This window comes from Archocentrus centrarchus, chromosome 24 (genome assembly GCF_007364275.1).
Source record: "Archocentrus centrarchus isolate MPI-CPG fArcCen1 chromosome 24, fArcCen1, whole genome shotgun sequence".
NCBI lineage: Eukaryota > Metazoa > Chordata > Actinopteri > Cichliformes > Cichlidae > Archocentrus > Archocentrus centrarchus.
In genome coordinates this window covers 3,721,966-3,735,842 of record NC_044369.1, presented here as the reverse complement: position 1 = coordinate 3,735,842, position 13,877 = coordinate 3,721,966, and the positions used below count along the sequence as shown (strand labels likewise).

Here is a 13,877-nt window from a genome sequence, read left to right as displayed (position 1 = left end):
AGAATAAGGCAGAGGAGATGAAGAACATGGATGAGAAACAAAGGAGGGGAAGAAAAGGAAGAGAAAAGAGGAGAATAAGAGGAGGAATATTGTTAGAGTCCTTTATACCCAGAGTTCAAGCATCTCATATTTTGTTAACCATGTATCCAGCTTAGGGGTCGTGGGTAGGTGGAGTCTGTTGCAGCTGACATGTATTATGAAAACCTGAAATAAATTTTGGTGCACACAACCAGGTTGTTGATGAGTTCTGTTTACCTTTGCAAAGGAGTCAAACAACAGCACAGAGAGCATCACAGCAGTCTGCAGGTTTGTTGACCAAGAGAAATCGTAAGAAGAGAAACCTTGTACTGGACCAGGCTTCTTCACCTGAAGAAGTCCAGTCATTTCCCAGCTCATCCGGATCTGTTCATAATGGCTTCATTTTTCCTTTACTTAAAATGGATCATTTTCCCAAACCTTCACCTGAAGAAGCCTTTCAGATGAGAGGTGACACGTCTTCAAGAAACTAAAAGGAAGTCCAGTCAGCTTTTTTTCAAGCTTCAGAGACGGTGATTTTGATGCTTCACTGGATCCACTTGATGGGATCATGGGCTCTGTAACGGATCAGCAAACTGTGTCCGAGCCCATTTGCACAGCATGGGGGGATCCAAAATGGACCGGAGTCATGGATTCAGATTGGATATGGCCCAGATCCAGTTCAGGCTCCAGTCATTTCCCAGCTCTTTCCGTCCGGATCATAATGGCTTCAATTTTTCCGACATGATGTGCATTATTTAACTACAATGGCTCATCTCCCAAACCTGCACTGAAATATTTAAATTCTACAAAGCTGAGACATTTCTTATGTTTGGCTTTTATTAATTTCCCTTTACATTCTGTGCATTGTATAAAGGGCTTTGAGTGCTCAGGTAGAGTAGAAAAGTGTTATATAAGAACCAATCAATTTACCATTACAGAATTGGAAAGCTGCCCTGCATGTTTTCAGTCAAATATGAAACTGAACTCTGAGCCTTTAACAGTAACTCAGTGCAACATCTCTGCTGTGGCTGTCAGACAGCCATCATCATGTTAAACATTTGATTATTAAAATCTAATTATTCAGCAGCAACCTGATGGACAAAATGCAGGAGACAGAAAGTGAAGATAAAAATGTGGAGAAACAGCTCTGACAGGTGGTTCAGGTGCAGCAGGAGGGGAGGAGTCAAATACTCAGAGTTGCTGCAAGCAACCAGGTTAGGTTCACAGAGTCTGTTGCCCTGGTAACTGACCCATAGTTTAAGTTATTTTAGGGTTAAGAAACTTTTTTTTCTTTTTTATAACTGGCTCAGGGCAGAGTGGAGTGCACAACTGCAGCCAGAAGGTGACAGTAATTCACTTACAAGCTTTTCTTCAGTGACTTTGAACAATAGAATAGAATAGAATAGAATAGAATTCCTTTGTTTGTAATTATACAGAGTGTACAGTGAGCTTGGAGGGCCACTCCTGTTCAGTGCCATGCAGTAGAACGCCACTTTCTAAAGAATTAAATAATAAAACTTCTAAGAATATACAGAAAATAAAATGGAATGTATAAAAAATATATACATTATAAAAAGTAAAATAAGTATGTAAGTATAGTATACAGCAGGTCAAACAGGTCAAAGCCAGGGTGTGAGCTGTCCTTGATGATGTTTTTGGCTCTGCTGATGCAGCGGGAGGTGTAGATGTCCATCATCCATCAGCTGTGGGGAGCCAGTGCTCAGTGTGCGGGTGGAGGAGAGATGGGGGGCCAAGTCTCACAGTCTGGGGCCGGTTGGTTAAAAAGTCCTTTATCCAGGAACATGTGAGAGGGGGGAGGCCCAGGGTGTGCAGTTTGGTAGTAAGAATGTCCGGGATGATTGTGTTAAAAAATAAGACATAAATATGGACATATGTAAAAAGTATAAAATCCAGGATTTTTTTCTTTTTAAATATTGTTACATTTACTAATGCGAATACAAGAAGAACAAAAAACAGGAAGCACAATATATATTTTGTGGACCACAAAATATGTATTTCTAATAGTCACAGTTGATAAGAATCAGGAATATATATTTTGTGGCTCACACACCTCAGATTATTTTACACAAGGACTGATACATGTAAGTAGTATTATCATTTCTTCATTATTTGCATCAGACATGTCTGTGTTTTCATGACTATTGTGTGAAAGAGTGTTTCTCATCATTTGTCATCAAATTTCTTGTGAATGTCTGCGTGCACAGCTGTAGCGCACACGTCAGAAACCGCTCAGGTAATGTGGCACCAACCGAGTACAGGTGTGAAGCAACGAAGCAAAGCAACTGGCTCTCTTCCTCCTTGACACTCTGTGCGTTCTCTGGGATGAGGATATGATTTCTGTAACTTTCGGTAACTCCTTTTCCAAGACACCTGAAATTCACAGAGGAGGACTTTCTCGGCAGCAGTCTTACCTTTTCACAGTAATGTTAAGCCAGCACCACAAAGATGGGTAAAATATCTACAAGTGCATTTAAAAGCTGTCTCAACACTCTTGATACACCATTATTACTGTAACATTATTTTGAAGCGCTTATTAACGAGTACTATGGCATCACTGCATAAATACTGTCCATTCAAACCTGTAAACACCGCTATATCGACCTGAAGTCAGATTTAGATAAGATAAGATAAGATAGTGTTTATTTGTCACATGCACAGTTATACGCAGTACAATGCACAGTGAAATGTATTTTGTACCTGCAACCATATATACATTTAGAGAGCGGATTCCTCTTTGACTTAATCTGCAGTCTTCCTGTATTTCCTGTATTTCTCTGTAGGAATAAATTATAACGAACCTTCTGGCCGACTAATAAAGTAGAAGATCCTTTTTACCCAAATATATCAGCGGAGGGTGGTAACCAGCAATAACACACACTCAGTGGAATGATAGCGTTTGAAGCAGGTGAAGTCTGAAGTCTGTCCTGTGCCTCTGACTTCAGGATTTGGCAGCAGCTCTGTTCTCTGCTCCAACTCTTGTTTGTGTAAAGAGGAGGGAGGGACTTGTAGTCAGAACATATTACAGATCTTTCTGTGAAACGAAACTCTTCACATCAAGACTGCAAAGGGAGCACGCTTGATAAATCAACTAGAAAACAAACAATAAATAAAGATGGATAGCAAACCTGCATTAACTTGTGAGTATAATTTTACAACTTTCATTCTCATTTATGCTAATATGCTCTCCATTAATAAATATCATCTCAGAATTAAACTCAGCCCAGGGCCGTATGGACCCTCCCTGTTTTATTAAGTTTCCTTTACTTTGTGAGGTAAGAAATAATCTGTTTATTCAATATTTTGTTTAATCTTTAAGTTTTTATTTTGTCTTTGTAAAGAAAAACCCTCCTAAAACATCACAAAATATTCATCACATCTTTTTGTTGTTGTTTAAACAGTAGAATGAAAACATCCAAAGGTTAAAATTAAATCCTGCTAGTCAGTGACTTCAGTGTCTTTAAGACTTCAGCCCTGCCTGTAACCTTTCTGCAGTGTTGGGCATAATTTGGCCATCATTTTGGGCAGAGATAAAATAGTGGCTGACCAGGCATTCGCCCTCCCTTGCTGTCTGGTTAGGGTCTGTGTGTTTGTGGTCATTTATGAGATTTTTGTTGTTATGTTCTTTGTTATTATTCTGAGAATCTTAAGGGCTTTTGTTTTGTTTTAGTTTTATTTTGTATTCTAATTTTAGTTCTTGGGTAGACGAGACTTCTAGACTTTGTTACTATATGGTATCCCTTGTGTTAATTTTTTTCAGTTCTCCCAGGAACATCTTGTATGTTGCTGTTAGCCTTGGTCTCTGTGTTCAGTGCAGGGTGTTGCTAGGATCTTGAAACACTGGGTGCTTAACCCAGCCCTGAAATATTTTGAAATAAACATCACATCATTTGTTAGACACCCTCTAAATGAGATATATTTCATATTTAACTTCTACTATGAAGTGAGGGCCAGAAGCGGGTTTTAAACTATGTGTGGGGAACAGAGTGTTCTCAGCAGATTTCATGCCGAGAAGCGTGTATGCATGTGAAACTTTAATTTTAATTTTTACATAATGCCTCACTGTTTTTGTGGTTTTGTGTAACCACAGGAACAAAACAAGACAAAACTTCTTCTGAAATTCACCACAGGAATCCAGGCAAAATAAATAAATAAATAAAAATGCACTCCAGAATGAAAGAAAGAGCAACTAAAACAAACTGTTTAAAAAATAAACAACAACAAAAAAACTGCATTGTGTACATGAAACAATTGTTTTTGTTTTCGTGTTAGATTTACTCCAAATAACAGCATGAGCTTTTTGAGCTTTTGTTTCTTTGGGTTTAATGAAATTTCTTTAGAAATCATTTGCTGTCACGTCACTTTGAGCTCTTCCCAAAATGTTTGAATCTTTGTGCCCGACTCAGACTTCAGCACCAAAACATTTCCTCCATCTGCCTGCCAGATTTTTATTCTAACCACTGAATCTGCAGGAGTTCCAGATGTTTACATGAATCAGTGAGTCTGAGGCATGTAGTCACTATCTGAGTACAGCACAAGCTGATTTCCAATCCCCCTTCATGCATTTAGCTGATGTGTGAGATTGGATCATACAGATCTTCAGTGTTTTCTTTAGAGGTCCAAAGTTTAAATTCAGCATCTGAAAAACTGGTTTCCTCAGACTGTAGTGAAACAGCGAGTTTGGTTCTTTAAATATTTTCTTGACCACACATTTAACAATCAGATCATCAGTCTGCTTTGTTGGGTTTTTTCCCCCACTGTAGCAGAGTATAAATAAATGAGAAGAATATTAACAAGTTGCTCTTGTGTAGTTTGGGGCTGGTCCACCACATTTCCTCAGCCTCCTCAGTAAGGTCTATGCCAGGGTGCTGGAAAGGAGGGTCCATCCTCAGATTCAAGAGGAACAATGTGGTTTTCATCCTGGTCAAAGACCAGCTCTTCATCCTCTCACGGATATTCGATTGTGCGTGGGAGTTTGCCCATCCACTCTACATGTGTTTTGTGGACTTAAAGTAGACATTCGGCCACATCACTCAGGGTATCCTGTGGGCAGTGCTGCAGAAGTATGGGATGTCTGGCCTGTTGTTGTGGGCCATTCAGTCCCTGTGCAACCGTAGCGAGAGCTTGGTCTGTATAGCCGACAATAAGTTGAACTCGCTTCCTGTGGGTGTTGGACTTTCTTTTGTCAAGCAGTTAGTTATCTCTTGGGCTGGGTCCTGTAATACCCAGCCCAAGCTTTCCTTTTTCCATTTGATTCTAACAGAAAGGTAAAATCAAAATTAGTCAAAAATGAACAATTATACCCCAGATTCCAGAGGGTTAACAGTGTTAAAGCACTGGTGCTTCCTGCTGGTGATGTGTGGTTATATCATCTGATATTTAACTGTCACAATCAGCCTTTCTCAAATTGAACAAGACATCCAAGAAGGATTTGTGACACACGTGACCGACTTGGACCAAAGCAAATCCCCAAGAACAGGGAATGAAGAGGAAAATAAAAACCAGGGACATTATTGATACTATCAGTGGTTAAAGTCACAATAATTAATTCAAAACAGAATTAACTGCAGTGTTGTGTCTCTGCATGAAAAGCTATTTACTGCTGCAATCTGTGATCTGTCAGATCGCTGTTGGCTGGTTTGGGCTGTAAAGAGCCAAAGTTTTCTTTGGTTTCTATTCAAATCATTATGTGCAAACATTTTGCATGCAGAGTGGTACTAATGGAGGTAAAAGGTAACATCAATGTGTTTATGAAATTCTTCTTCAACAGATGTAAAGGCAGACCTCAGGATTGTACTTGTTGGGAAAACTGGAATTGGGAAGAGTGCAGCAGGAAACACCATCTTAGGAAAAGATGCTTTTAAATCTGAGCTGTCTTCTTCCTCAGTGACAGAAGTTTGTGAGAAAAAGAAAGGAGAGTTTGGTGGTCTTACATTGGATGTAATTGATACTCCAGGATTGGGTGACACAAATAAATCTGAAGAGCGGGTTAGGGAAGACATTGCTCGATGCATGTCCTTTGCTGCTCCTGGACCTCATGTTTTTCTGGTTGTGCTTCAGCCAACAAGATTCACAAGTGAAGAACAAAAATCAGTGAAAATCATTCAGGCAATGTTTGGAAAAGAGGCAGAAAGTTACACCATGGCCTTGTTTACTCATGGAGATGAGCTGAAGAAAAGAAGTGCCTCCATAGAAAAATTAATTAATGGTAATCCAGATCTGCGTCGCTTCATCAGTCAGTGTCACAGGGATTATCATGTTTTTGACAACGATGACAAGGATCCCTCTCAGGTCAGAGAGCTGCTGCAGAAGATCAACACAATGGTTCAAAGAAATGGAGGAGGCTACTACACCAACGAAATGTTCCAAGAGGCTGAGAGAGCCATAAAAAAAAAGCTTGAAGAACTTCTGAGAAAAGATCCAAACATGGACCCTAAAGAAGCAAGAAAACAGGCAGAGGAAGACAACTCCTTTGTTCAGGCTGTTTTAAAGGGTGCTGCTATTGGAACTGCTGTTGGAGGTGTGTGTTTAGCCGCTGCTGGAGCTGCTGCTGCTGGAGCTGCTGCTGCTAGAGCTGTTGCTGTTGGAGCAGCTGCTGCTGGAGCTGCTGTCGGAGCTGGTGTTGGAGCTGGTGTTGGAGCTGCATATGCCGGGGTTCCAACACAAGATATATATTTCAGAGTGAAAGATGCAGCAGGATGCATCATACAGTGATACACAAGTGTTCAGTTAGCTGCAGCCCATTCCAGTCATATGGAAATTTTAGAATAACACAGTGTTGTATATTTTGATGACATCTTGTTTAGCTTTTCTGGTCTGTCGACTGTATCATCTTTAAAATCAGGTTGATTTCTAATAGTTTTACAGATTATCGTCTTATTTCATTAATTATAAATGAGATTGAAGGGATACTTTTGATTTAATTTTTTTTAAATCTACAACCATTAAAATATAATTTTGTTGTATGTCAGCAGAAGACAGTGGGGACACTGCATTTATCTGAATTATGTACCAGTATTCAAAAGCAAGAACTGATTGATAACAATTATTTTTTGTAGGTTGTTAGAAGAGGTTTTGCTCTTTTTGTTTTGATTAAAAGTCAGGACAATCGTGACATTTTGTGCCTTTCCTGTACTTCATGTCAAATAAAATATGATGATGCCAAATGACAATCTGTATCAGGACCTTTGTTACACAACATTATTAAAAGCATCAACATGCAGGCTGTGTTCTGTATCACTTTGTGTTTTTTCTCTTTCCTTTTTCTGTCACTTCACTACACAGGGTAATGGGTGAGACGACGTTATTTGTTGTTTCTAATATCATTCAGACCCTCACATACATGCCTTGTTTGTTCCACTGATGGGCTCAAAGCAAACAGGATGCTGCAGACCAATGTTTTGTCCAAATGTGTCACTTTGTCTTATTGATGGTAGAAAATGTTAAAGTGATCCTTTTAAAATAAATCTACATCAAGAGAAATTCCACAAAATGAGGGTTTTCCTTTTTCAAGTGGTGAGCACTGATACGCTGGTGTAACAGCCCCTGATGACCTGTGTTGTTTCAGGCTCACACCTGAGGGTGGTGCTGGTGGGGCAGGAGAGAGTGGGGAAGAGTTCAGCAGGAAACACCATCCTGGGAAAGAAGGAGTTTGACTGTGAGATCAGCTCCAGCCCTCTGACTCTGAAGACTGAGAAGCGAGAAGCTGATGTTCAGGGCCGCAGAGTCTCTGTGGTCGACACCCCCGGACTCGTCAGCACTCGGCTGTCTGCAGAGACGGTGAAAACAGAGATGATAAAGGCGCTCGAGCTGAGCTTTCCGGGTCCTCACGTTTTCCTCCTCGTCCTCCAGCTTGGAAGATTTACTGAACAAGAGCAGGAAGGGTTGAAAATTCTGCAGAAGATGCTGAGTGACGACGTCTCCAAACACACCATGGTGCTGTTCACCTATGGAGACCGACTGAAAAACACCAACATCGACCAGTTCATCAGCAAGGACAAAAACCTGCAGGAGCTGCTGAAGAACTGCAGTGGTCAGTACCACGTGTTCAACAATGAAGAGATGGGAGACAAGAAGCAGGTCCAAGAGCTGCTGAACAAAATAGACTCCATCTCAGAGGGAGGACACGTGTACTATGAGAGAAGCTTTGAGTCAGAGAGGTCTGTCTGGAGTTTCAGACCTTTGAGCGTGAGCTCCAGGTATTGCAGGGGTTTAACACTCTGGGTTCTCACGCAAAGTTACATGTGGATTTTTAACACCATCCATTTCATCTTCGCATGGTTGGAGACACATATGGAGTGAGATAAAGGTGCAGAATAAGGCAGAGGAGATGAAGAACATGGATGAGAAACAAAGGAGGGGAAGAAAAGGAAGAGAAAAGAGGAGAATAAGAGGAGGAATATTGTTAGAGTCCTTTATACCCAGAGTTCAAGCATCTCATATTTTGTTAACCATGTATCCAGCTTAGGGGTCGTGGGTAGGTGGAGTCTGTTGCAGCTGACATGTATTATGAAAACCTGAAATAAATTTTGGTGCACACAACCAGGTTGTTGATGAGTTCTGTTTACCTTTGCAAAGGAGTCAAACAACAGCACAGAGAGCATCACAGCAGTCTGCAGGTTTTCTGAAACTGTAAGCCTAGAATATTTATAGAGACAATTCATCTATCTGCCACAGTCACAGAATGCTGTTAGAACACTGTGTAATGATAGATAACTCATACATAAATTCAATAAGGTCAGTTTGACACAGAAGTAGCAGAATCTAAAATTTTCAGTTACACTCTTTTCTTTTGATCATTCAGTATTTACAATTCTGACACACATCAGATCCAGAAGCCCAGACAGGTTCAATCTAGGATATCACTGTGTGTGTTACAGAGAGCATGTTGTCGTTGTTATTAGGTGGCACGGGCACCTTTGGTCTGGGGCAACAGTTATGAAACAAAACACAAGCACAACATTATTAAACATTTAAGAACAACTGAGTATTTTGTGCTTGAAGATAAGGAAAAAGGCTGTTTGCTGCTAATAAATTCCATTAATGAAGACATCACAGCGTGCCTGTCATGGTCCTGGGCCAGTGGCCCAGTGTTTTGAGTTCCTCTTTGTTTAGTTCTGTTTTGTTATAATTTTGGGTTGTGTTTTATAGTTTAGTCTTCTCAGTTTGTTGTGTCTTTGTGTAATGTCTTCTCCCCTTGTCACGTCTTCTGTGTTAGGTCTGCGTGTCACTTCCTGTTTTATTTTGGTAGTCTCGTGCTCCTTGTGTGTTGTGTTCAATTTACTTCCCCTGTGTCATTAGGTTCATTTGTTGCACCTGTTCCCTGTTGTTTCCACTCTCCCTGAATTCCTTGTGTGTATTTAAGCCCTTAGTTTTCCTCTGTTCATTATTCGGGTCCTCGTCTTGTCTACGTCTCTGTGATGACGGTTGTGTGTTTTGTTTCAAGTTTTCAAGTTTTGTGTTTCTTTGTGTTGCTGACTCCCCATCAGCCTGTTTTATGTTTAAGTGTTTTTCAAATAAATCTACACACCAGATCAGCTCTCACACTACGTCCTGCTTTGAGGTCCTTCCTGCCTCGGCTGCACCAGCCGTGACAGAGCCTGCTCAGTGAATCTGAAATTTAGTATTTCTCATAACCTTTATACATCATATTATGATTTTTGAAGTTATATAAGTTATATATAAAATAAAGGTCCAATTTCAATATAAAGCCCCTCTATCAGAAACTGCCTGCACAAGACAAACAAACATATATAATATGTACATGAGGGAAAAAATCTCATTTCTGTTTGTAAAGTGTACGGCAAACATGAGGCATTAACCAATCCCAGAATAATTACTATCACTAATAAAGATCATTAAATTGCCTTCCACCAAAAAAATAAATATATTAAAGTGAAAGAAATTATCGACATCTTTGTCTTTGTCTGTCACTTGTTTGGCCTCTTTAACATTTATTTGTTCTAATATTGTTGATTAAAACATGAATCTTATAAAAGGTTGTGCGAAGGTTCAGAAAAGACCCCCCCCCCTTTCTGTTTTTCATAAAAATTACACATGAAACATAAATGTTATTATGAGGAAGTGACTCACAGTATTCACAGGAGTTTAACTCTGTATTTCTCTATATAGCAGCACTATTTTAGACACTGTGACAGCTGTTAGTGTGAAAAACAAGAACAAAAGACTGAAAATCATTAGCTGAATTTAGCTGGATTGAAATGTTTGTATCAGTGTTTGTATTCATGTTTCACTGAAATGCATATATGTTTCATAGATTTGAAACAATAACTGCCATGTTAACCATTGCAACCATGTTCTAATGTCTGATAACTGTTTCATTTCTCCTCAGCAGCAGGGACTGAATACTCTGACATGTTAATCAGAGATGGAGATGAAGTCATTTTGTCTTGTGGAATTGTGAAAGATGATCTGGATAAATGTGACAGGACTACATGGATCTTTTCTAGTGTTAGTTACACATCAGCAGTAACACTGTTTGAAGGTGGGAAGATTCACAAACACAGCAAAAACAAATCAGACAGACTGAGTGTTACAGGAAACGGTTCTCTGGTTATGAAGAACGTCACAGCTGAGGATGTCGGTCGATACACCTGCAGAAAATTCAGCAAATCGGGAAAATTCAAAGGTTCTGAATTTGTAGCTGAAGTCTGTCTGGTTAAAAGTGAGTATTTCCATAATAATGTTTTCAGCACAAACTGATTCTGAAACTTTACCCTAATTTGAGTCACAATAAATATTAATCTTGTTTTTCTTTGTCACCAGTAACAGAACATAAGGATGGCAACAACGTGACAGTAGAGTGCTCTGATACTCAGTGAAGTGGCTCTGTGAGGATCAACGAGGCCTGAGGATGTCACAGTCTGCCTGCTTGGCCACTGTGACTTTGGCAACATCTGATTATATTTATTCATCCAAGAATTATGAGCTACTCAAGTGCCAGGTGATAAGTGGAGACATCATGCAGGAGTTCCCATTCTGGATTCAAACACTTGGTGAAAAAAGTGGTGAGAATGAAAAATGACTTCACCTGTTTATGAAAAGTAAACAGCTTTGTGTGATAGTAGGTTCAAGAATAGACCTTCAGCTTTCATTTATCCTGTTTATAGTGTATCCAAGTATGACAGCAATCACTCCAATAACTGTACCTGTGGCCAGATCAATCTTTTGCTCCTGTTTAGAGGACATGCAGTAGTTACTAAATGACAAACACGAGGTTTTGATTCATCATTTATGATCCGATGGGTAACACCTGGTCCAGAACAATCACTGTCATAATTAAAAACATTAAACATATCTTCCAAACTTTTATAATCTATAATTCTGATTTCTTTAAGTATAAGTGATAAATGTATTCATCTGTTGTTCAGGGATATTTTTACACCTCATAAAACAAATGAGAAAAGGGATCTCTTCTGGTGACCTATTTTAGAGAGAACATGAAACAGTAGCATAAATATCTGAATGGTTTTATTGTCTTTCCAGGCCTCTGGAGCTTCATCAGTGTCCCTGTTTGGTCAGCAGCACTCGTAACAGTCGTTGTGGTCATCAGCATTTGAACGAGAGCTCAGGGTGAGAATATTCACGTATGAATAAGGTCTCATAAACCTGGATTTTCTCTGTGGATACTAATATTTACTTTTTCTCTTGTCTTTTCAGGGAAAAACACACGGATGGATGAAAACACTGAGTGTGTAAAACACATTTAATTTACTCCATCACACTGTGTTTGACTTTATGTAAGATTATAGATGTTTAAGATTTAATTATGGTTTTATTAGTGTGTTATCACCTGGAATTATAAACTGTTCTTTTAGCATCAAATGAACCCTTCATTGCAGGGAGGCTGTGGCTCAGGAGGCAGAGCAGGTCACCTACTAATCGGAAGGATAGCCTTAGGTTCGATTCCTTGCTGCATGCCAAAGTATCCTTGAGCAAGATACTGAACCCCAAGCTGTCATGGCTTGTGTGTGGCAGGCAGGATTGGACCCCAGGATGCAGACTCACAAGAAATAGAACTTAAAGGTGGATTTATTGAGAAAATACAAGAAACCAAAACTCAGCTAGACTGGAGCTGGACGGGTGCCAGAACTAAATAATAATAATAAAAAAAACCCTACGGCGAAGGGACACACACAGCGAGGGAACACTGAAGACAACGCAACAAAGAACTGATGAAAACTGAGGGCTTAAATACACAATAGGTAATTAGGGCAAGAGGAAACAGCAGGACACAGCAGGTGAAACAAATAAATTCCTGTGGATTAGCCAGTTACTCCTGTACAGGAAGTCTGAACCGGCTTGAGAGGATCAGAGTTTCTAATTCCAAGAGAAATTCCCCAGCAGGCAACGCAGAAATTGTTTAATGCGGTGATGGAGACTCACCTATATCTAACTGCCACCCTCTCCTCCTGATGTCTACCCTGCTTCTGCTGATGAAACACTGCCTGATTTCTGATACCGATCTTGAGATGAATGAGAAGAAGGAGTATGCCCTGGCTAGAAACGTAAACCTTTCCAGCCGTCCCGATAAAGTCCAAATGGGGTAGCAGTGAGTCCTCCAGCTCCTTTGAAACTTGAATCCAACACAGCAAAGGTAGAGAGAAAATTTAAAATCCCACTTTGTAAGTCCACAGTGGTCAGATGGTGAGTAATCCTCTGGCACTTCTCACTGAAATTTCCAACTGTGGACTCCAAAATTCCCTCTTGCTCATTGCTCCTTACTCGCTCTGTGGGAAACTAGAGGACACAAACCCCGAACATTCCTAAACACCTTTATTTTACACTCATTGTACTTGTACACCGCCCCCCCCACCCCATCTCTGTCTCTCTGAGTCACACATCTTACACACACACACACACACACACACACACACACACACCACCCTATTACATGTACCACATTCAGTAATTTCCCCACATAAACAGGGCATACAGCACTTCCTCTTTTCATCTCAACACACAGATCAGCACAGTTTATCAAACTTTACACTCTTATTCATTATATTAATTAGATTGATACTTGATCAGAATTATACTTCATTAGAATTATGCACGATTAACTATTAGCGAAATCATGTATAGATATATTCTGTTATAGCACTCTGTTACTCTGACCATAAGAAATAAGAAGGCTTTTTTCCACTCTTGGATAGAGCTAAGCCAGGGGACCTCACACCTTTAGACCGACCCAACAATCAGACGACCCCCTGTGTGCAAGAACTTGGTCACAGTGGGAAGGAAAAACTCCCTTTTAACAGGAAGAAACATCCGGCATAACCAGGCTCAGGGAGGGACAGTCATCTGCCATGCCCGGCTGGGGGTGAGGGGAGGGAGACAGGACAAGTGACACACTATCGGAGAGAACCACAGATCAACTAATGATTAAATGGAAAGGGATGTTCACTGTTTAAGGTTTAGTGGGAGTTTTGAAAAAGTAATTTTGGTCTCAGTGAGCAAGAAAATCGATGAACTAACTTCCATCCAGGAACATGAGCATGCTTTAATGGTTGGGAATGTTGGGAGATCATTATAGGACCAAGTAGTGGGTCTATCACCTTGTGATAAATGTAGGATAGTGATGTGATAAATATCAGAGAGGTGAGACTGGTATTATAAAGTGTTAACCTGCAGACACCTGTTTGGTGTGTGATTGTTGTTTTGCTTTTAACAGGTGTTTAATGAAGACGATATCGTGAACTATGAAAACGTGAGGCCTCCTGATGGAGACTAATTGGCTCCACTGATCAACAACATCTGGCTCACCTTCTATACAGCTGTGGTCAGAAGTTTACATACAATCATCATGGGCAAGAGCTCTT

At 40.1% G+C, this 13,877-nt stretch overlaps 1 protein-coding gene and 1 long non-coding RNA gene across 3 annotated transcripts; both read left to right on the top strand.

Moving 5' to 3' along the window:
• The first annotated feature begins 3,092 nt into the window (after positions 1 to 3,092).
• Positions 3,093 to 8,597, top strand: LOC115774507 (GTPase IMAP family member 9-like). 2 transcript variants are annotated; one of them, XM_030721839.1, is made up of 2 exons: positions 3,093 to 3,176; positions 7,604 to 8,597. In XM_030721839.1, the coding sequence occupies exons 1-2, from the start codon at positions 3,152 to 3,154 to the stop codon at positions 8,335 to 8,337; spliced, it is 759 nt and encodes a 252-aa protein (XP_030577699.1). In that variant the 5' UTR covers positions 3,093 to 3,151; the 3' UTR covers positions 8,338 to 8,597. The 2 variants fall into 2 exon arrangements, with proteins under 2 accessions (XP_030577699.1, XP_030577698.1); XM_030721838.1 differs by lacking the exon at positions 7,604 to 8,597 and adding an exon at positions 5,807 to 7,462 and having other exon boundaries at positions 3,096 to 3,176.
• A 2,280-nt stretch (positions 8,598 to 10,877) lies between these two features.
• LOC115774911 (uncharacterized) lies at positions 10,878 to 11,938 on the top strand. Its single transcript, XR_004019227.1, has 3 exons — positions 10,878 to 11,063; positions 11,542 to 11,628; positions 11,716 to 11,938. It is a non-coding gene; the product is annotated as an uncharacterized LOC115774911 (long non-coding RNA).
• Positions 11,939 to 13,877: the final 1,939 nt, after the last annotated feature.